Consider the following 20,887-nt stretch of genomic DNA (forward strand, 5'->3'; position numbering starts at 1 on the left):
AAAACATAGAAATATGCCCATGCCTTAAAATACATGATTGTCCCTTGGGAAGGGTATTATGCACTGGAAATGGATGCATGTTACCTTCAGTCATTACATTTCTACACAACTTAAGACATGGGTGTGCACATAATAATATGGAATGCACATCCTTGACACAGATGCTTAAGTATCTTATATGGGTCAGCATTCTGCAGGTCAAGAAAGGCCACCCCCACAGCACCTCTTCTCTGAACTGTCCTTCACTCACTGCAGCTGAATAACTGCCTTTGCCATACTGTCTGATGCTCCATTGGTTTTTGTATTAGTCTTGCTAATAGTGTGTTGTATCCCACCTAGAGCTAGAGTTTGTTATCGAAAGGATGGTCTGGAAAATACCATAAAGGCAATTGCCCATTGAATCCTTTTTATGTGCAGGGGCAATTTTTCAAAACAACTAAAAAGGTCATACAACTGTCCCACTACAAATCTTATGATAAAACCTCTTCGGCTAACATTTAATACCACCTCAGCAATGGGCATTATTGCCAGGTCCTTATAATAAATATTAGGTATGTAGGATTCTGAAAACCAAGATCAAATGGCAAGATCAAATTTATTCCTTCTGCCTCTCTTGTCTGGATAGGAAAGCTGGAAAATATGACAGCGGTGTGTGTCCTAACGCAGGGGTGCAGAACCTCAGGCATGGGGTCCCAATCCGGCTTCTGGGTTCCCAAGAAGGCCACACGCCTTCCTCCTGGTCCCACCCCTTTTCCCCAACCACTGAGCATTTGGTAGTTTCCCAGGTTTGTGTAGTTTCTTCCTCCTTCTGAAAGGTTGCAATGCTGCTCCTAAGAGCTCAGCTACTGGCAGGAAGAGCTTTACGCTACGATATGCTGGCATTTGTGGCCCTGGCCATTTTGCCTTCAGCCATGCACACCATGGGCATGCTTCTCCAAGACGGAATCCAGCTCTTGGCCTGAAAGAGCTTCTGCACCCCTGCCCTAAAGGCTGAGACACATGAAAGTAATAAGCTGAACTTCCCTCTGTCCGTCGTTATCTTACAAACCTTGCTATTTTTAGGTGTGGATGATGCTAGTTAGATGAAAGTCAGGATCCTTGCACATGACACATGGGCAACAGTGGCTTAGAGAGTGAAGGCACAATTCATCAAGTGCCTCTGCACACCTTCAGCAGTAGCCTGGGCTCTGACTCCAATGAGGAGGAGCTTGCCAGATCTGCTGGACCAGCATCACTGGAGGCAGAGCTGCTGGAAAGTGACCCAAGTCCCAGCTCATGACCAGGCTGAGCCTGTTGGATTGGAGGCCCTTGAGCTGGGGCAGGGGGCTGAATTGGGACCTCCACTGTCTGAATCCTCAGACCCTGCACCCCAAAGAAACCATCTCCCTCCACACTAGGGACCCTATGCACTCCCATGTTGGCCTGTCACCACAGGCAATATGCCTGGAGGGAATTGCCCAAGACGAGGCGGAGTGCTAGGCTCCAAGGCAGAGGTCTGATCCTTTAAGGCCTTCTACACCTCAAGAAAGGGGCAGAGCCTAGGAGGTGTGCTCTGGCCCTCGAGGAATAAAAGGCTCCGGTGCAGGACTAGATCTGTCAGAGCAAGTTGCTCACTTGGAGCTCTCCACTGCCCAGGTCAGGATGCTGTCATTTCAATGGGGCTTGGTAAATGCCCTTGCAAACCACATTCTGATGCAGAGAGGATGTACAGCGGAAGAGTTTGGTGGATTATGTTCCTGTCAGGCAGACTGCACCATCTAAGCCAACTATAGCATTCCCAGTTCTTATCCATAAAATGATCCTTCCTTCACCCACACCTCTGATACCCTTTAGCCCCCCGCCCCTGCAGAAGTAGGCAAGTTGTGAACCTCCAGGTGTTTTGGCCTACAACTTCCATCATCCCTCACCATTGGCTATGCTGGCTAGGGCTGATGGGAGCTGTAGGCTAAAATATCTGGAGGGCCACATGTTGCCCATCCCTGCCCTAGGGATTCCCATTCTCAGGTATCCCTTAAAATTCTGAAGCATTACATTGATCACCATCCATGGTGGAGGCTCAGTTGAATAGGACAGAAGAAGCCATTACTCCATGCTCTTCCTTGCTAGTTCCTTACCTGTAGTTTGTGCTTTTGATAGGTGCCCAGGTATAGGTCCTGAGGACTTTGTCTATGTATCTCTGTAGGTTCAAAGGCGAAGAGATAGAGTCAGGATTTATTTATTATTTAAGTCAGGACTTTTTTATTCTTTACATTTACTAATTATATTTATTCATTTTAAATACTTTAGGCCATGCTTCAATAAAATTATCAAGACATCTTACAAAAAATAATAAAAATGTAAATATAAAACCATGATTAACATTCAAGAACTAGTGAGATATGTTCAGTGCGATCAGTCCCAGCTAGTAACCTTGCTGCTGTATTTCATGCCAATGGAAATTTCCAAGAAGTATTCAGAGCGAGTCCCACATACAATGCATTGCAGTAATCTAGTCTTGAGGTTACCAGTATATGGATAACAGTGGTCAGGTGATCTGTGTTTGGGAGGGGTAATAACTGAGCACCAGTCTAAACTGGTGTAAGACACTGTGTGCCATGCAAGCCACTTACGCCTCTAGGGACAATGCCAGATCCAAGAGAACCCCTAAGCTATGAACCTGAGTGTTCAGGGGGAGTGTGACTTCATCCAGACTAGATTATCTCCCTCGTCAGGTGAACCTGAATCACCTACCAGCAGAACCTCCATATTATCTGGCATGAGCTTCAGTTTATTGGCCCTTATCCAGTCCATTACTAATTCCAAGCACCAGTTCAGCATTTACACAGCTCCACCTGAATCCAATAAAAATAGAGCTGGCTCTCATCAACAGATTGATGACACTGCACCCTAAATCTTTGGATGACATTACTCTGTGGTTTCATGTCAATGCTGAAAAGCTTGAGAGATAAGATGGGTCTCTGTGGGACCTCTGTGACAAATTCCTATATTCTGAATAGGTGAACAGTGCCACCTTGAGTATCTACAATTTGGCAGTGCAGTGAAATCCTGACTCCTGAATAGACAGATATCATGTGTTTTATTTCCCAATACACTTCCTCAGGTTAATCCTCTTTTCCCCAATAGTCTATGTGGTTGGAACTGTAATCGTTTTGTAATATAAGTTCAATATCCTTCTGTAATATAAGGTTAGAATCTTTAAATAATCTTTAGAATCTATTACTGACTACCTAGTCCACTTGTATCAGAGATGGAGCCTCTTTCACAATTAGTTTCCAACAACAATCTGTCTCCATTAGGAGGCTGGCTTTTACTGGCCTCAAATCCCCATAACAAGGTGAAGCATCACAACACATTTTTGTCCAAATCTGGATTCCAAAGATGCTTGCGTGTTTCCTCAGATTATTTTTCCTGCAAGGAACTCCACACATGATTTGAAACCCATGATTCTACTCAGGTAAATATAACTAGCTAGCTTAAATTGACTTTTCTGAATTTTATTTACATGTCTCTGTGTGTGAGAGACTGTTGTCTCTGCCTCCACTCCATTCCCAGATAAAATTATTTACATTTTGGCATTTGGCTTCATTGGTTTATAAAGGTGTTCCTCTCCGGAATTTCTCACTAAAATCATCTCCCTCTGCTAAGACTGCACAGTTGTTAAGCTACCCACTTCGTGTTCTAAGAAGACTTCACAATGTTCTGTAAGTTTTGATATCCTCTAGACTTCGGGAAAGTAAATCCAAAACTCTTTTGTTGTTTCTCCTAGGGTTGGGCTGAAGGGAGGGGACATTTATTTATTTATTACATTTCTATACCGCCTCATAGCTGAACCTCTCTGGGCAGCTCACAAAAATTAAAACCCCAAGGTACCGCATTAAATGATATAAAAGCTTAAAACTACAATATAAAAGTAGAACCACAATAAAACCTAGCAGGAATGCAGAGATTTAAAATACAGATTTAAAACAGAAGAGCTAAAAGAGCAGAATGCTAAAATGCTGGGAAAATAAAAAGGTCTTCACCTGGTGCTGAAAGGAGTACAACATGGGTGCCAGGTGAACCTCTCTAGCTGCTGAGTGTTCAGGCTCGGATTAGCCTGTGGGAACCCTTTCAGAAAGAAGGTCTGCAAGTAGGGAAAGCTCCCCACTCCCATGTCTGCCACAATCTCATATTACAAGTACCAAGGGGCTGAGCAATAGTCTCCAGCACTCCCTTCTGGAATTGAACATCAAAGCAGGAATGAAACCACCCAAGTACAGTTCCTCCAGTTCCCAACCTAGCTTATCCAGAATAATACTATGCTTGATGGCATTGAAAACCACCGACAAGTCCAGCTGAACAAGGAACGTCACACTCCCCCATCCCTCTCCCAGCACAGGTCATCCATCAGAAAAACATAGGCCTGAAACCAGACTGAAATAAAGATAATCAGTTTCATCCCAGAGTAACTGGACTTGCCCAACAAGCACCCACTCAAGCAACTTGCCCAAGAAGCGATATTTGTGAGTGACCAATAGTTATAATATTTGGAGTCCCGGGAATGTTTCTTAAGGAGTGGTCTCACCACTCCCTCTTTTAAGGTAGGGACCACTCTCATAATGAAGCACTAATCACCTCCTGGACCCAGCTGATCACTCCCTTTCTACAAGATGTGATAAGCTAGGAAGGACAAGGGTTAAAAGTACAGGTGGTTGACTGTACTCTCCCAAGCACCTTGTCCACATCCTCAGGCTTCAACAGCTGAAATTCATCCAACAAAATCAGACTGGACACTGGACACATCTAAAGACTGTACTGAAGAATGAAAGGTGTTAAGTTTGTAGCAAGTGCAAGCAATTTTAAATTCACAAATAAGTCACAGAGGGCTTCTGCGGGTTCATCCTCCCCTGACAGTCAAGCTGGAGAAAACCCTGAACCACATAGAAAAGCACTCAGAGGATGTAATGCTGGTGAAGTATTGCTTCTTAACCACCATCACCAAACATAAACAGGCTTGATAATGAGCTCTTACTTATGTTCCATTGGGCTCACTGTGAGTCTTCCAACATCTGTATTCCAGCCATCTTTCCAACTGCTTCATTGCCTGTAGCTACTCAGAAAACCAAAGAGCAGATTGGGCTCCAGTCAAGAGGAGAGGATGTTTAGGAGCAATTGCATCTACCACCTGAGTAATCTCCATATCCCACAGGGTGCCCCAGGCTTCAATAGGAGCAGCAGCCATGCCAGTCACAAACTCTCCAAGGGCTCTCTGGAATCCATTTGGATCCATCAGCCTCAGAGGGTGGACTACAGAGGAATAATAACTGGAAGTTTAAATCTCAGTAGGAAGTGATCTGACCATGACATGGAGGTAAACAAAAAATCCTCTAATCCAGATCACAATCCTGTTCAGCCAAAACACCATGTCCAGTGTGATCTGCCAAATGTGTTCGGCCAATAGCATGTTGGGTCAGCTCCATGGATCTTATGGCAGCCAACACTAGGACTGGCAGAGATTTTTGTTCAATTTGCTTTTTGGCAGGAACTGACCAAATTTGCTCTTCATGAATATGTGAATTTCTGAATTTGAACCCAGTTTTCCTTTGGTTTTCACACTTCTGAATATTTTGCAATGCAGTTCTCTGTTTAAAAAATGCATACAAAAACGTACACATTAGAGAAAATTGCATACAAAATGCATACACTATGGAAAATAGCATTCCAACATGCATTCACTAGGAAGAACTGCACACAAAAATGTGCAGCTTAGAATAGCATATCAAAAGAAAATCATGTATTTTTGTCCAAACCTTAAAAAGAAACTTTGCAGATTGATGCAGAAATGAGACAGAATGAACTTGTGATTGAAAAAAAATCAGAAGTGAGAGAAAGTGGTATGGACTGATTTGTTCATTCCTACCCAACACCAGTGATAAGCTCTTAAAACTGCACCCAACTGGACATGAACCCTGGAGAAGGAGAGGAAATCTTTATAGACTACAGAAACCCCACCCCTGCCCCACTGCTGGTTCTTGGCCTATGTTGATGCTGTACCAAAAATAAGACGGACAAAGGTGAGGTAATCACCTCCCAGCTTGTCCACTCACATTTTGGTAATGTAAGCCAGGTCAGCCCTCTCATCTAGGATCATGTCCTGGATGACTATCATTTAATTTGAACTGACCTGATATTAAAGAGAAGCACCACAAGGCTGGAAGGAAGATCAGCACAGCAACTGAGGAACTCAAGTTCCCTTGGCTGGAGGAAGGACTGGAAAAGGAGAGGAATGTCATGACCTCCTTTCCCCTTGAATGGCATGTCTAATCCCTACTGGTCTATCTACCTGAAACAACCTGAATAGGGGCACCTCTATCCCCTCCCAGATCAAAAGTGCCCAAGCACAAACTAACTGCTCTGCTGAACAAAAACTCCATAAGTTGACGATCATAAACTATCAGGCCAGGATGCCAGATTTCCTTAGGGACACTGTAATGAAATCTTGGTTGTAATAGGACTTATCCCAAGGCACCGCCAGTATTTTCATACCAGATGTACTCAAGGGAGGGACCATATAGCTCCATGGTAGAAGACAAGCTTTGCCTGCACAAGGATTCACGTTCAGTCCCTGGCATCACCAGTTAAAAGGACATCAGGCAGCAGGGCTGGGAAAGGCCTTGGCTTAAGACCTTGAGAAGCCATTACGAGGCAGAATAGAAAATGCTGGGCTACATCAAGGCTAGGCAACCTGGTGCCCTCCAGATGTTTTGGACTACAGCTCTCATAATCCCCGACCACTGGCTATGCTGGCTGGGGCTTATGGGAGATGTAGTCCAACATTTGGAGGGCACCAGGTTGCCTACCCTTGACCTAGAAGGGCCAATAGTTTAACTTAGTATAAGGCAGCTTCATAAGTTTTCATGTTTAGTCCCAGCCTTCCTGCATCTCTTCTCTATTCAGTATAGTAATAGGCTAACTATAATTCAGTCTTTTAAAAATCTGACAGCACAGACCATCCCTCTCATATTGTCTTAGCTTTCCCAAGGTCCACAACAGGCTTTTACCTGATCTTGGGACTTGATCAGAGTCCTGATGTATCGCTGATCTTTCATTCCATCTATCATGCTTCTCCGGATCTGGGGGGAGAGAAACATGAAGTGGGGTTGGGTACCACACAGTGTTGAATGCCAGAAGTAGCACATGGGAACTGGACACACCTCTTACCCCTCTCTCCTTCACTTCACCTCTCAAGAAAACCTTGACATGGGCAATGAAAATAGAAAAACTTTGCCTGTATTCTCCAACCAGATGCTGTAGAAGTCAAGAGCCCTGGCCTCATTGATGGAGGTAGGATTTATACCCTTGGATGTTCTCCACTCAGCCCCTTCCCTCCCTCCCTCTGCTGTTTCTCTGAATTCTGTCAAAATCTCAGGGCATACGTATGCTATTGGCCAAAGAACAGATCCTATCTACAAGCTCTGTGTAAAATGCATCATGATTGTAACTCTGGAATAAGTGGACACACCTTTAAATGCAGTTTCACACATGACAAATTTCCTTTGCAGGTTATCATTCTGATGTACCAAACTGCATGTGCTACCTATATAGACACTGCATGTACATGTGGCAAGAAGCCATGTTTAGTGGTGGATTACTCTGGCATGTGACAAAGTAGCCACGTATGTAATTGTCACACATGATGGTGTATATCCAGGGAATATGCCATTTCCTACGTAAAAATGTAAGAAATGAATCATGTATGTATATGTGCAGAGGTCATTGCCAATTGCCACCATTACTGGTTGGCTCCTGTTGTAATGACAGCACCTAGTTGACTAAGGAAGATGCATTGGTGTCTGATACAATATTGGGGCATATCTGGAAAGGTAACAATGGTGGAATCTTTCTTTGCTGCAGTGAGAAGAAGGCTATAGTGATGCCATTAGCACTTTACATTTGGTGTAGAACTTTGTCCACATGGTAAGAATTAATGTGTTGCCTGCATTTATCTGCCATCTCCAATGCACCACTTACGTCCTCTTTGTTCTCATCCTCTAGTTCAGCATCAAGAAAGTCTAACGTCACAGGTTCCTGGAAATTGATGATCTGAAAGGAAAATGAGATGGTGAATGGGTGAGAATCTCAAACCATTGTCTGGTGCGCTGTAAGTATGTCAAAATTGTCCTCGTTCTAGACCTTCTCACAGCATGGATAGTATGATGCCTTGCCATTCATCACAAATTATAATGTTCAGCCATCTGAAATGCTGGCAGGTTGTTTTTAATTCCCTCATTGGAGCATTTTTTCCTGCAACAGTGGAGAAACAGTCTGTTGACAGAAAGTCTCTCTCTCTCTCTCTCTCTCTCTCTCTCTCTCTCTCACACACACACACACACACACACACACTATCCCCTTGCTTGCATCTCAGACTGTCAGTTATAGGGGGAGATTGAACTGGAAGGATGTGTTAATTTCACAAATAAACGCATCCTTCCAGTTAGATCTCTGGCTATACCAACTTTTTTGTGAGCTGCCAGAACCCCTTGAAGATCAGGTGGGGTGTAAACGTTTTAAAATAGATACCTATTTCTGGCCCTTTGTGGTGTGAAATCACCCTCTCCCACTCGATAGTCTCAGATGCAGGCAGGGGTGTATGTTGTTCTCTGCCAAGTAGTCCTATAGGTGCGGGAGGGAGGACTTAAAAAGGACACTCTGTTCCACATGTTCCAAAACCTCCATGGCAGGAAGGGAAAGACAAAAATGTCTCTCCTGCCTTGTATTGGAGGCCTCCCTGTATTCCTGGATCAGCCTGGAGCCCAACAGAAAGCAGCAGGCCCTGGATCCATTCTGAAAATGCTTCTGCTCCTGCCAGAAGACTTGGTGGGGAAACAGGGCAGAATTCTCCACCATCCTCACATTTTGCTGTTGAGGAAATAGAAGCACGGAACGTACATCATCTGCTGAATCATTCTGTTCAGTGTTGTCAAGACAGCACTCAGAGGAGACCCTGACAGATCAAGATGTCCAATTAAAGGTTGTTTTGTCAGAACCTGGCCTAGAGGTTCCAGAACAGGGTTTTGTATGTCAAATGCTATTCAGCTACAAAAGTGAAATAATAATTCCATACTGATTTCTCTGTAGGTAAAATATCCAAACTATACAAGGGATCAGTTCTGGGAGATGTGGATAGAATTCTTTCCCATCCCTGTTTCATTCCCCTCATAACACTCGTAGAGACCAGAAACTGGCCTTCAGATCTATCCCCCCTCCTCAATGCTGCACCTACATTCAATTGCTGGAGTTCGCTGGTGGTTTTTTTTGGAAGCAAAGCAGAACCATTCACAGCTAGATAGATTCCACAGGTGTCCAGAAAGACACCATCCATCCATGTGCCAAGAGAACCCATCACCTAGAGTTGTGTATGTCAAAAGGGAATAGTGCCTCTTCTTGAATGGAGGTATTTCTGCAAAAGTTGATTAAGTTCAGGCCAAACACACAGAAAATGCAAGGAGTCCTGGCTGGTGGTGGTCCTACTGCACTGAGCAATTTAAATTGTTGTTGATCAGTGCAGGACTGAGGTGACTAAATAAATTGCTGCAGTTTCTGTCCATCTCTGCCACATCACCTGCCTATTAATAATGCTAATGAACTGAGCTGGAAGTTTCTGCCAATGAAACATCTCTCACTTTGATCGGTGCCATTTCTCAGTGCCCTAATTCCTGGCTGGCCTTTTAGTGATAGATTTATTTGACTAGTATCTGAGCTGGAAGCCAGTTTCCCTTGACCCACCCTGATGGATACAGAGCTTCCCCCAGGGTAAATTAGCCCAGGGTTCCTCATTCATTCCTTTTCTTTTGTTTAATATCCCAAGGATGTAATATTTCATACAGGGGTCCAGGTAATTCTTGTCTACACCTGCCAGGAGTGGAGAGGAAGTCCATATATCATATTCTCAAGACATGCCAATTAGCGCTTTGTCGCTGACAGGAACACCATTTCCTGCTCCACATTAAGCACAGCAAATGGGCCCCAACACTGGAGTGGTGAATAATTAGATGAAAACTAGATTCACTGAATCCCTGAGTGCCTTGGGATCAACCCTGCTGTCTCTCCAGTCACCATTTATCAGCCATGTTAGATAATCATGTTGTAATAAACTGGTTTTGTGGGATAGGTTCCAGCTTCTTCCTTCTGATGAAGTGGACAAGGTGCTTTCATCTGTAAGGCCAACCACCTGCTTACTTGCTCCTTGCCCATCTTGGCTCATTATGAGCTGCAGAGAGAGGCTGGGTGAGGGGAGCAGGGTGGTGGTGAACGCCTCCCTTGAGGAGGGAGTGATGCCATCAGCTCTCAAGGAGGCAGTGATAAGACCGCTTTTAAAAAAGCCCTCCTTGGGTCCCCAAGTTCTGAACAATTTTCGCCCAGTCTTGAATCTGCCATTTGGGGCAAGGTGACTGAGGGGGTGGTGGCGATGCAGTTGAAGGCACACTTAGAAGAAGATGATTATCTAGATCCATTTCAGTTGTGCTTCAGGCCTGGGCATGGGACAGAAATGGCCTTGGTCGCCTTGGTGGATGATATGAGGAGGGCTTTGGATAGGGGCGAATGCTCCTTCCTTGTTCTCCTCGACCTCTCAGCGGCTTTTGATACCATTGACCACGGTATCCTCCTGGACCGCCTGGAGGGGTTGGGCATTGGAGACACTGTATTGCGGTGGTTCCGGTCCTTCCTCTCCGGCAGGTACCAGAGGGTAGCACTGGCCGCTCACTTATGGGGTGCCACAGGGTTCCATCCTCTCCCCAATGCTATTTAACATCTATGTGAAGCCGCTGGGGGCTATCATCAGGAAGTTTGGGGTGTAGTGTCATCAATATGTGGATGACATGCAGGTCTACCTCTCGTTTAATTCTTCACCAAGGATGGCTGTAGAATCCCTATCCAAATGTCTGGAGACAGTGAGTGGCTGGATGGGGAGGAATAAGCTGAAGCTGAACCCTGACAAGACCGAGGTACTTTTGGTGGGAGACCAAAGGAGGTTGGGGGATGTTGACCTGGTGTTGAATGGGGTACCGCTACCCTTGAAAGACCAGGCCCACAGCCTGGGGGTCATTTTAGACTCCCAGCTGCCCATGGAGGCTCAGGTGTCAGCTGTGAACTGGACAGTGCTGTACCAACTCCATCTGATATAGAGGCTGCGCCCTACCTTCCTGACCATCTGCTCCCATCAGTAGAACATGCCCTGGTCTCCTCTCATCTGGACTACTGTAATGCACTCTACGTGGGGTTACCCTTGAAGATGGTTCAGAAGCTGCAGCTGGTATAGAATGTGGAGGCTTGCTTGATTAAAGGCAGCTGCCGGCGTGATCACATCACTCTGGTGTTGAAGGAGTTGCACTAGTTACCAGTTGTTTTCCGGGCCAAATTCAAGGTGTTGGTTTTGACCTTTAAAACCCTATATGGTTCTAGCCCAGCCTATCTCAAGGAGCGCCTCCAGCAACACCAGACAGGCTGCTTAACGAGATCAGCCTCGGATGTCCTTCTCTCTGTCCCATCAGCCAGGACAGCTAGGCTGGTGAGGATGAGGGAGACGGCCTTCTCTGTGGTGGCCCAAACTCTATGGAACTCCCTCCCTAGGGAATTCCGCCATGCCCCCTCTTTAATGAGCTTCTGCCATGCATTAAAAACGTGGTTGTTCAGGCAGGCATTTGGTGTGGGTTAGGGTATTTTTAGAAATATGATGTTTTAATGTAGAATTTTATTGTTTTAAAACTGTTGTATTGCTGTACATCGCCCAGAGTGGCTGGGTGACTGGCCAGATGGGCGATTAAGAAATTCAATCAATCAATCAATCAATCAATCAAACAAACAGGGTACCATTGTGCAATCCTATGCAAGTCTATGCAGAAGGAAGTCAACTGAGCTCAATGGGGCTTCCTCCGAGGCAAGTGGGTATAGGATTGCAGCCTAAATCTTCTACTTTTTGGAAACAGAGATTTTGAAAATGGAGACACTTTTTGAAAACAGAAAAGGGAGCTAAATTTCATATATTGATTCAAAACAACCAACCAAATCTTTGGCTACAGGCCTAATTTAAAACATTCTATGACTGATCATCTGCTCTCAGCAGATATAACATCCATGAACGTTCTGTGAAAGACATCACAGCATGTTTCTGCACTTAATAATTTAAAGGAATACTTTGTAAGTCTGTGCATCTACTGTGAAAACAGTGGAAGGTCAGTGTGGTTGAAGAAAAATATTCACATATGGCCTGGGTTAGAAAAAATTGTGTTGCAAGGAGGCTAGAAAAATAGTGATCTAGGGATGCTAATGGCTAGAAATTGAGAGGGCAGAGAACCAAAGAGACAGACGGGGGCCAGGGCAGGGGGGCTGAGGTCTTCACAAAGATCCCAGGGGAAGACAGGGCTGTTGTGTTACATTGACAGACAGGGGTGGGGCCAGATAAGTGCAGAGGGATACATTTCACATACTGATTTTAAACGATTAGGCAAAGTTTTGGCTGTTGGTCAATAATAACAACCATCACCTACACTCTATAGGCAGGGAGCACTGATGCTTTCGGATATCATATTTGCTTTGTAGTTAAATGGTGGCATATGGTGGTAAATCTATGGCTCAGTGATAGATAAATATGGATGGTGCCCTTTGTTTGGGACAGCTGTTTGTATATGCTTTCAATCTGATGGCAAATTGCCACCACTAACATTTCCACCCAACTCATTAATTCCCAGCTAGACAGCACTAAGTAGCCGCCGTTAGGCAGATGCATCCATGATTCACACAACGGCAAGAACATTTTGCTGGAAGAATGAAATGGGTCACTCCTTATTACATTTAAATTTGAAGGAAAAAATGTCAGTGGCCTATGGATATTTTCGTGGGTGCATGTCATGATGAAAAGTGGAGACAGGCAGCAGATAATGCCCTACAGACACACACGAAGACATTTTGTGGAGGCTGCTAATGCTACAGGGCATATGGGATGAAAGCGCACATAATCTTTTGTTGATGATGGTGGGTGGACAATGATATTCAGAGGAGAAGAAACTGCTCTTACCTGGGGTCGTAGATTTGGGTGTAACAATACATATCCATTCAGATCAATAGCAAATACATAGCCGTTAGCCCCTAACTGGATGGGAAGACAAAACAAGAAGGGTTTTGAGAAACAAAACGAGAAACAAATGACAGCTCAAATAGAAAAGAAAGAGCTGAATTGCATTAAAGTTCCCTGCCATGATCACAAAGAAGTCTACAGATCTCTGTGCCACCACCTCTATTGCCTCCTCCTCTAAGACCCAACCCTGAGCACAGAACAAATGTTTATAAGGTATTCTAAACCAAAGGAGCAGATTTCCAGTTCTGTTCCTACAGAAGAGGTCCCATCAACAGGAGCTAGGTGAGGATGATTTGGAGTAAAGAAAGTAATTAGGAGAATTCTGTGCAAAGATAAACCTCATGCTAATTCTCAAAGAAGTCCGTCTTCCCTGCCTGCCTGCTTTTATCATGGCTGAATCTGTGGGGAGGCTGGAGTGTGTAAGAATCCCATTCTGAGGGAAGGGCATCTATTCTTTACGCACATTGTATCGCGGTGTCAGCTTCTTAATATCATTCAGAGCTACGTCAATCCCCACAACACCCAGGATGAGCTGGTTCTGCAAACATAAAAACAACAAAGATAGTAGTTACATTCAAATCTGAAATCATGCTAAACAGGCATAGTCTACTAGAGATGTACTCTCTATTCCAAGTCTTTGGTCAGAAGCAGTGCTGGGCAGCCTTTTTCCTGTCAAGGGCAATCTGTCGGGGGCCATCAGTGATGGGCCCAGCCTAAGTCACTGCCCACCGGTGGGTAGGGCCACAGCCAAAAGTGTGTCAGTCATTCCTTTTCTCTTTCTGCCACCCCCTTTTCTCTCCTTTCCTGCCCAGTGGGCTGCCAGGGAAGGGACAGATTGCTCTTGCCAGAAGTCGGAACTGATCATGTGCAGAGGGTTTTTGAAATGAGGCCGAAGGCCACATGAAATTAGATTGAGGGCCACATGCAGCCCCAGAGCTGCAGATTGCCCATCCCTGGTCTAAAGATAAGGACAGAACATGGCATAGCTTAGCTACATAGCAAAAAGTCTAATACTCATGCCAGAAAAAGAAAATCCAAGTTGAAGAGGGTGGTAGAATGACACTTCACACTCCCAGAGGTTTCATATCTTGATCTCCTTATTACTGCCCCTTGTGACTTTCTTTGTTTTTTCACATGTTGAACTAGTCTTGTACACTAGTTCAAGTACACATCTGGATTGCACAGTCTCCCCAAAGGAAGTAAAATTATGACATGGTGAGCCAGTGACCATAGGTTTGAGTTCATCCAGGACTAAATCAACATATGTGATAACTTAACATCACCATGTAAACAAACTAATATGTCCCTTGGATCCATGTTATAGTTTCCACTTATCAGACTTAGGTAAATGTGATGTCAATAGCATCCCAGAACTCCTAGGAGACTGTCTACCCTTCTACTGTTGAAAGGGGAAATCCGCACCACAAGCTATGGGAGGACAGAGAAGTTCTCCAACAATCCCCTGCGGAAGGAAGCAGCGGAGGAGGGCACTGGGGCCAATAGCAGCCCACCCCAGTAGCAAATGGCACCTTTGCGGGGGTGGTGGGGGTGGTACGTGTCTTTGGTCAGGACTGCAGCACAGGTGGAAAAATTTAAATCCACCTCACCATGTGCCACGGTCCTGACCCTGAGTAAGACCCCTTATTTAACAAAAACCAAAATACATAGAAACAGAAAGAATCGTGCATTTCATATATTGTCTGGTTTGGCCCTTTGTAGCCGTATTCCAGGATATGCCATTCCCAAACCACTCAGGAAAGTACATTATGGTTGTCAGAACAAGTCTGCAGAAGTCAGTTGTTGCTCTGTAATGTTACTGGAATCTCTTATGAACTGAGAACAGTGGGTGACTCAGTCCAGTTACATTGGCAGTGAAGGTTAATTCTAGAGTTATCTGTTGCCAGTTGCTGCTTTTCACTTGATACTATGATTTTTGAGGATTTCAAATTCTCTGGGATGAAATTCAATCTCAATCTGAGACCTGCATTGCGCTGTGTGATGCCTATGTGCTGTTTTCCACAGGACAAAGGAGTTTCTGGTCCCTGAACAGATGCAGACTGAGTCTACCAAGTTCTAACCAAAGTCTAGGGAAGCTGAGGAAGACTGCTGCACGCTCAGGCATCCTCCTGCCTATGGGAATTGTGATGGAAGAACCAGCGAGAAGCACCCAACCCAGTCCAATAACATCCACATGCTTCAGGGTTGCTAGATTTTATAATGTCCTGACATGAGCAGCAAAGAGAGGTGGCCTCAGCACTCACACTGGAGAGCCATGGGAACCTAGAGGGTGAAAGCTAATTTCCTGCGCTACACAATTCAACCAGTAAGTGACCCAGGTAATCAGACCTGGCACTGTCTAGACTGGCTCTCAATCTATAGGTCCAGGACAGAAGAGAGAGTCGATCTTGCTTGGGACAACAGAGAAGCTTAGTCCCTAACCCCCAGGCAGGATTGTTCAAGAGGGCTGTATGTCTGGCACATGGTCTTCTGGGATGTAGCCCAAAGCAAATTGATCCCAGTAGCTGTGCAGTGCAGGGCAAACAAGGGCCTTCCCCAAGATTGATGGGGACACTGACGTCAGTCCCTTCTCAGGCTCTCCTGTCCTAAATGCATATCGCTTTAAGTACATCCTTCTTTGACAGGGACACCAATGCCTGCACCTGCAACAAGCCACCATATCAAATGCTACAATGCACAGCATGGGATAATTGTTGCAGTGGAGCTGCCATGCTGCTTTATGAGGCAATAACCAGGCTCCCTGGAGAATAAATGGCTTGGTCTTTGGCCTTGTCGCTTACCAAGTTGAGAAACAGATCATTGCCTGCTTAAAAACAAGCTGACATCAAATGCCATGGCAGCTCTATTACTGCTAATAAATCTAAACAAACACGAACGCAGGAGCACAAGGCAGCTGAGACAGACAATGGACACATGCTGGTATTCTACTCACTGGGGAGAAGGGAGGCATTTCTGATCTTTTTAGTGAAGCTCATTTGTCTGGGAAGTCAGCTGCCATTGTGAAGTGTGACAAATGTCCTTGAAATACTAAAGGCATAGACACTGCTGCTATGTTGTTGTTGTTGTTGTTGGCTTACATGGGGCTCCCACTGATCTCCAATCCAGGTACTGAGCGGGTCCATGCCCTGCTGACCTTTGGCAATATTGCAGCACAGGAAGCTCCCAGACCATTCACACAAGGCCCATGTCTTACGTGTCTCATCGCTAATTTGTGCTCATGTGTTTTGGATACATCACTGCACATTCTCTGAACGACAGCACAACAATCCTATTGCTTCTCCCTTCCTCCGGTGATATAACTGTGGGCTTAAAATGAGGTTAGATGACTTGACAAGACAGTATTTATCCAATGAAGTTGGCATTTAAAACAGGAATAACTGGTGAAATTCTTTGTCCTGCCTTATGCAGAAGTATGGATTAGAATCATAGAATAGTAGTAGGGTTGGAAGGGGCCTACAAGGCCATCGAGTCCAACCCCCTGCTCAATGCACGAATCCAAGCCAGAGCATCCCTGACAGATGGCTGTCCAGCCTTGTCTTGAACGCCTCCAGTGTGGGAGAGCCCACCACCTCCCTAGGGAATTGGTTCCATTGTCGTATTGCTCTAACAGTCAGGACGTTTTTCCTGATGTTCAGCCGGAATCTGGCTTCCTGTAACTTGAGCCCATTATTCCGTGTCCTGCACTCTGGGATGATGGTGAAGAGATCCTGGCCTTCTTCTCTGTGACAACCTTTCAAGTACTTGAAGAGTGCTATCATATCTCCCCTCAGTCTTCTCTTCCCAAGGCTAAACATGCCCAGTTCTTTCAGTCTCTCTTCATAGGGCTTTGTTTCCAGTGCCCTGATCATCTTTGTTGCCCTCCTCTGAACCCTCTCCAGTTTGTCTGCATCCTTCTTAAAGTGTGGTGCCCAGAACTGGACACAGTACTCCAGATGAGGCCTAACCAGTGCCGAGTAGAGGGGAACTAGTACTTCCCAGGATTTGGAAGCTATGCTTCTATGAATGCAGCCCAAAAGAGCATTGGCCTTTTTTGCAGAAACATCACATTGTTGGCTCATCTTCAGCTTGTGATTGACAACAATTCCAAGATCCTTCTTGCTTGTAGTGTTGTTGAGCCATGTATCCCCCATCTTGTAACTGTGCATTTGGTTTGTTTTTCCTAGGTGCAGAACTTGGCATTTATCCCTATTAAATGTCATTCTGTTGTTTTCTGCCCAGCACTCCAGTCTATCAAGATCACTTTGAATTTGGTTTCTGTCTTCCAAAGTATTAGCTATCCCGCCCAATTTCGTGTCATCTGCAAATGTGATCAGCATTCCCTGCACCTCCTCCTCCAAGTCATTAATACAAATGTTGAAGAGCACTGGGCCCAGCCTGAGCCCTGCGGCACCCCACTCATTACCTCTCCCCAGTTTGAGAAGGTCCCATTGATAAGCACTCTTTGAGTTTGATCCTGTAGCCAACTGTGGATCCACCGGATCGTTGTTTCATCTAGCCCACTTTGAGCTAGTTTGCTCATCAGGAGATCATGGGGCACTTTGTCGAAAGCCTTGCTGAAGTCGAGGTATATTATGTCTACAGCATTCCCACGGTCCACAAGGGAGGTGACTTGATCAAAAAATGAGATCAGATTCATCTGGCAGGATTTATTCTTGACAAATCCATGTTGGCTTTGAGTAATCATTGCATTGTTTTCAAGGTGTTTACAGATGGATTGCTTTATCATCTGCTCCAGAATTTCCCAGGGATTGATGTCAGACTGACTGGTCTGTAGTTGCCAGGTTCCTCCTTTTTACGCTTTTTGAAGATAGGGGCAACATTAGCCCTCGTCCAGTCATCTGGCACTTCCCCCGTCCTCCATGATTTCTCAAAGAGACTAGACAGCGGTTCTGAGAGCTCTTCTGCCAGTTCCTTTATTACTCTAGGATGCAATTCATCTGGCCCTGGAGATTTGAACTCATTCAAAGTAATGAGGTGTTTCTTGAGCATATGCCTATCGATCTCAAGCTGCAATCCTGCCCCTTCAGCCTGTACTTCACCTTTGCCAGGGGGATTATGTGTACATTGTCTCTTCTGGTATGTTTTTAAATACTTATTGTTCTTCTCTTATATGAAGGAAGAATTTACCTCCCTGTTGCTATACCTAACTTCAGGTTCCTTTACACTTAATACATTGGCTGGGTATGCAGCCTTTGGATCTAATTTTATAATTTTGTTGTGCAAAAGCAATGAAGATAGACAGGACAAGATGGTGGTTGAGTGATGGGTTGGGTGGCTATATTTGCTCCAGAAAAATCCCATCCAACTGTCCCTCTATCACATGGGCAAGCAGCCTTTTTGGGCCACATTTGGCAATTGGAGAAACTGTCTCAGGCACCAACACAAAATGTCTGCCATGAGAGGCATGGCTAGTCACAAAGGGCAAGGAACTTGCCCAAGAGACTTCGCAAAGCAGAGATGGGGTCTGAGCTCAACACACTGAACAAGTCCTATGAACCCACAGTTCAGCTCCAAGAGAAACCCATTTCACAGAAGGCAAACTCTTTTTCTCTTCCCACCTTCCTGCCAGACACCTCATTCCTCCCTATCTCTTTTTCTCTTCCCACCTTCCTGCCAGACACCTCATTCCTCCCTATCTCTTTTTCTCTGTCACTCTGGATCATCACCCATAGACACACTCTCTCTTTGTCTTGGTGACACCTTGGTGGACACCAGGAAAGCTATCCAGGGGCACGCTGGTGCCTCTGAGCATCACATTGCCTATTCCTGCTCTATCAGTTTACCATCTTGCCCCATGCTTCCTACTTTTGCATGTCACAAAACTGGTCAGAGAGACTGAATACTGGGTTGATTTAGAACTGATTTAATGACATGTGAAAACACCCTTTTCTGTTTACAGTTGTTAGGGTACCATAGGCATGAAAGACAAAGAACAAAATAAACCTTTGTGTAGACACTAGTTCCTCTCCCTCCCTCCCTGGATGCTTCCAGACAGAGGGCACCTAGTACTATAAAGCAAAAGATATGGTGTAGCTATTCCGTCTTTTCTTCCTTAACAAACTTTTTGTGGAAAGAAAAATGATGGAAGAAGCAGTGGGACAATACGAGGGGGTTACAAGTTGAAGATGACGTCATCTGGACCCCTGTAAAATTCCCTGTGCATGAAGCAGGACAAAAGCCCAATTTGAAACTCTCTCTCGTGCATGCGTGCATGCGCGCACCCCCCCCTCCCAGGAAGCGAACTTCACTAACCATTGTGGATCCCTGATCGCAAGTTTGGAGCAAGGGTAAAATCAGCTATAAGCCAAAGTTGAGATGGGGGCACCTTGCAAGGTGAAAACATACCTTCTGTCCATTGCTGCCATCCTCAGTGAGGTTGAACACTGGCAGAGTGCCTGTCACCACCAAGCCCAGACCCTATCAAGAGGAAGAAAGTATGATAAACACCAGGAACTGCCCACAGGAGACTGGCCAGTTCAGGAGGTATAACAGTGTCATTGATGAGCGGAAAGCGGAGCAGGCACAGCCTGTTTCCTGAAGGAAATCGGGGAAGAAATCAATCTTAGAATGCTGGGGTGGGGACACTGAAGGAGCCCATGACAGCAAGTAATTCCATCTAATTGAGTTGCAACGCGCCGACCAAACCAGCAAAAGAACATGAACCTAGAAGGCCAATTGTGGGACCTTGCAAAGCTGTTTTTCTTACCAGAGCATCCTGATAGACATTAGTCCACTGAACCTGTTTTGCTTTGTCCCCTGCCAAGACCATGGGTCTTCCAAGAACATCCAGGTATTCCTGTAGGAGAAGGGGAAGAAAGACACATACATACATTCACCTCATGGAGGAAATAGGATGTATAGCATCTATACTCCCTCTTTCTCTCTCTATTGGTGCCACTCTTGAAGTGAGGAATATTTGGTCACATTAATTCCTAGCTTGGGAAAATACATCATTGGCATAACTGGAGGAGCAGACTGCTGGTAACAGTTTAGAGCGCCATCGGAGGCTTGAAGACCACTTCTCATCCCAGGACAGAGGCCTGCTTGCTGTAGCAAGAAGGATGTTATCAGTGCCCTACAGCAGAATGCATTTAAAGCATCATGGAAAAGCATTACAAAAGGATGGAAAAGGAGAATGAATTGGCCAAAAGCCTGACATGAAGCTTTCGGTATTGCAAATTGTCTTTCATACACAGCCAAGTGTATTGCTCACTTTTGCTTATTACCACTGTCTTTCCATGCTCATAGCTGCAAGTGTATTGGAAGTAGAAATCTTTTCAGCAAAGAAGGGGATTTTCTGGAGGACAATCCTGTTTCACAAGGCTAGAAGCATCCTCAGAAAATGAGTCCAGCAGTGGGCTTGCTAAGTACTTAAAAGGCCCAGGGCTCAGGCACATGGGACACAAATTTGCATAAAATTTGCTTACACTAATTTGTATGGCTAGAAACACATTTAGGACAGCTTTCAGAGAAACAAGCCCCCACCCAAAAAACTCTGGTTCTTGCTGTCATGGCTTACTCTGAGCTATGGGGTGCTAGCAGGAATGTTTGGCCCAGTACACCGTAAGCTGATTGGGCCCTCCATCCCACCTACAATCTGTTGTCAAGGACTGCTGCTTAAGCATATATTAAAACTAAAACAAGTCTTGTCCAACATGGCTTCTCTCTCTCTCTCTCTCTCTCTCTCTCTCTCTCTCACACACACACACACACACTCAGTTCTACTCCCTCACCCCATCCAGCTACTGCATGTAT

General features: G+C 45.1%; 1 protein-coding gene across 1 annotated transcript in view; it reads right to left on the bottom strand.

Moving 5' to 3' along the window:
* The window catches only part of CACNA2D2 (calcium voltage-gated channel auxiliary subunit alpha2delta 2), an 806,035-nt gene that overhangs the window by 48,330 nt on the left and 736,818 nt on the right, over positions 1-20,887 (bottom strand). Inside the window, exons 15-21 of the mRNA XM_084839654.1 lie at positions 19,839-19,928; positions 19,478-19,549; positions 13,578-13,652; positions 13,055-13,129; positions 8,011-8,082; positions 7,041-7,112; positions 2,115-2,176 (exon numbers count right to left, since the gene is read on the bottom strand). Of these exons, the coding sequence (XP_084695780.1) occupies positions 2,115-2,176; positions 7,041-7,112; positions 8,011-8,082; positions 13,055-13,129; positions 13,578-13,652; positions 19,478-19,549; positions 19,839-19,928 (518 nt within the window). The remainder of the gene's footprint in view (positions 1-2,114; positions 2,177-7,040; positions 7,113-8,010; positions 8,083-13,054; positions 13,130-13,577; positions 13,653-19,477; positions 19,550-19,838; positions 19,929-20,887) is intronic.

Source organism: Heloderma suspectum, chromosome 2, assembly GCF_057233095.1.
Source record: "Heloderma suspectum isolate Gila_16-S chromosome 2, 16-S_ref, whole genome shotgun sequence".
Lineage (NCBI taxonomy): Eukaryota > Metazoa > Chordata > Lepidosauria > Squamata > Helodermatidae > Heloderma > Heloderma suspectum.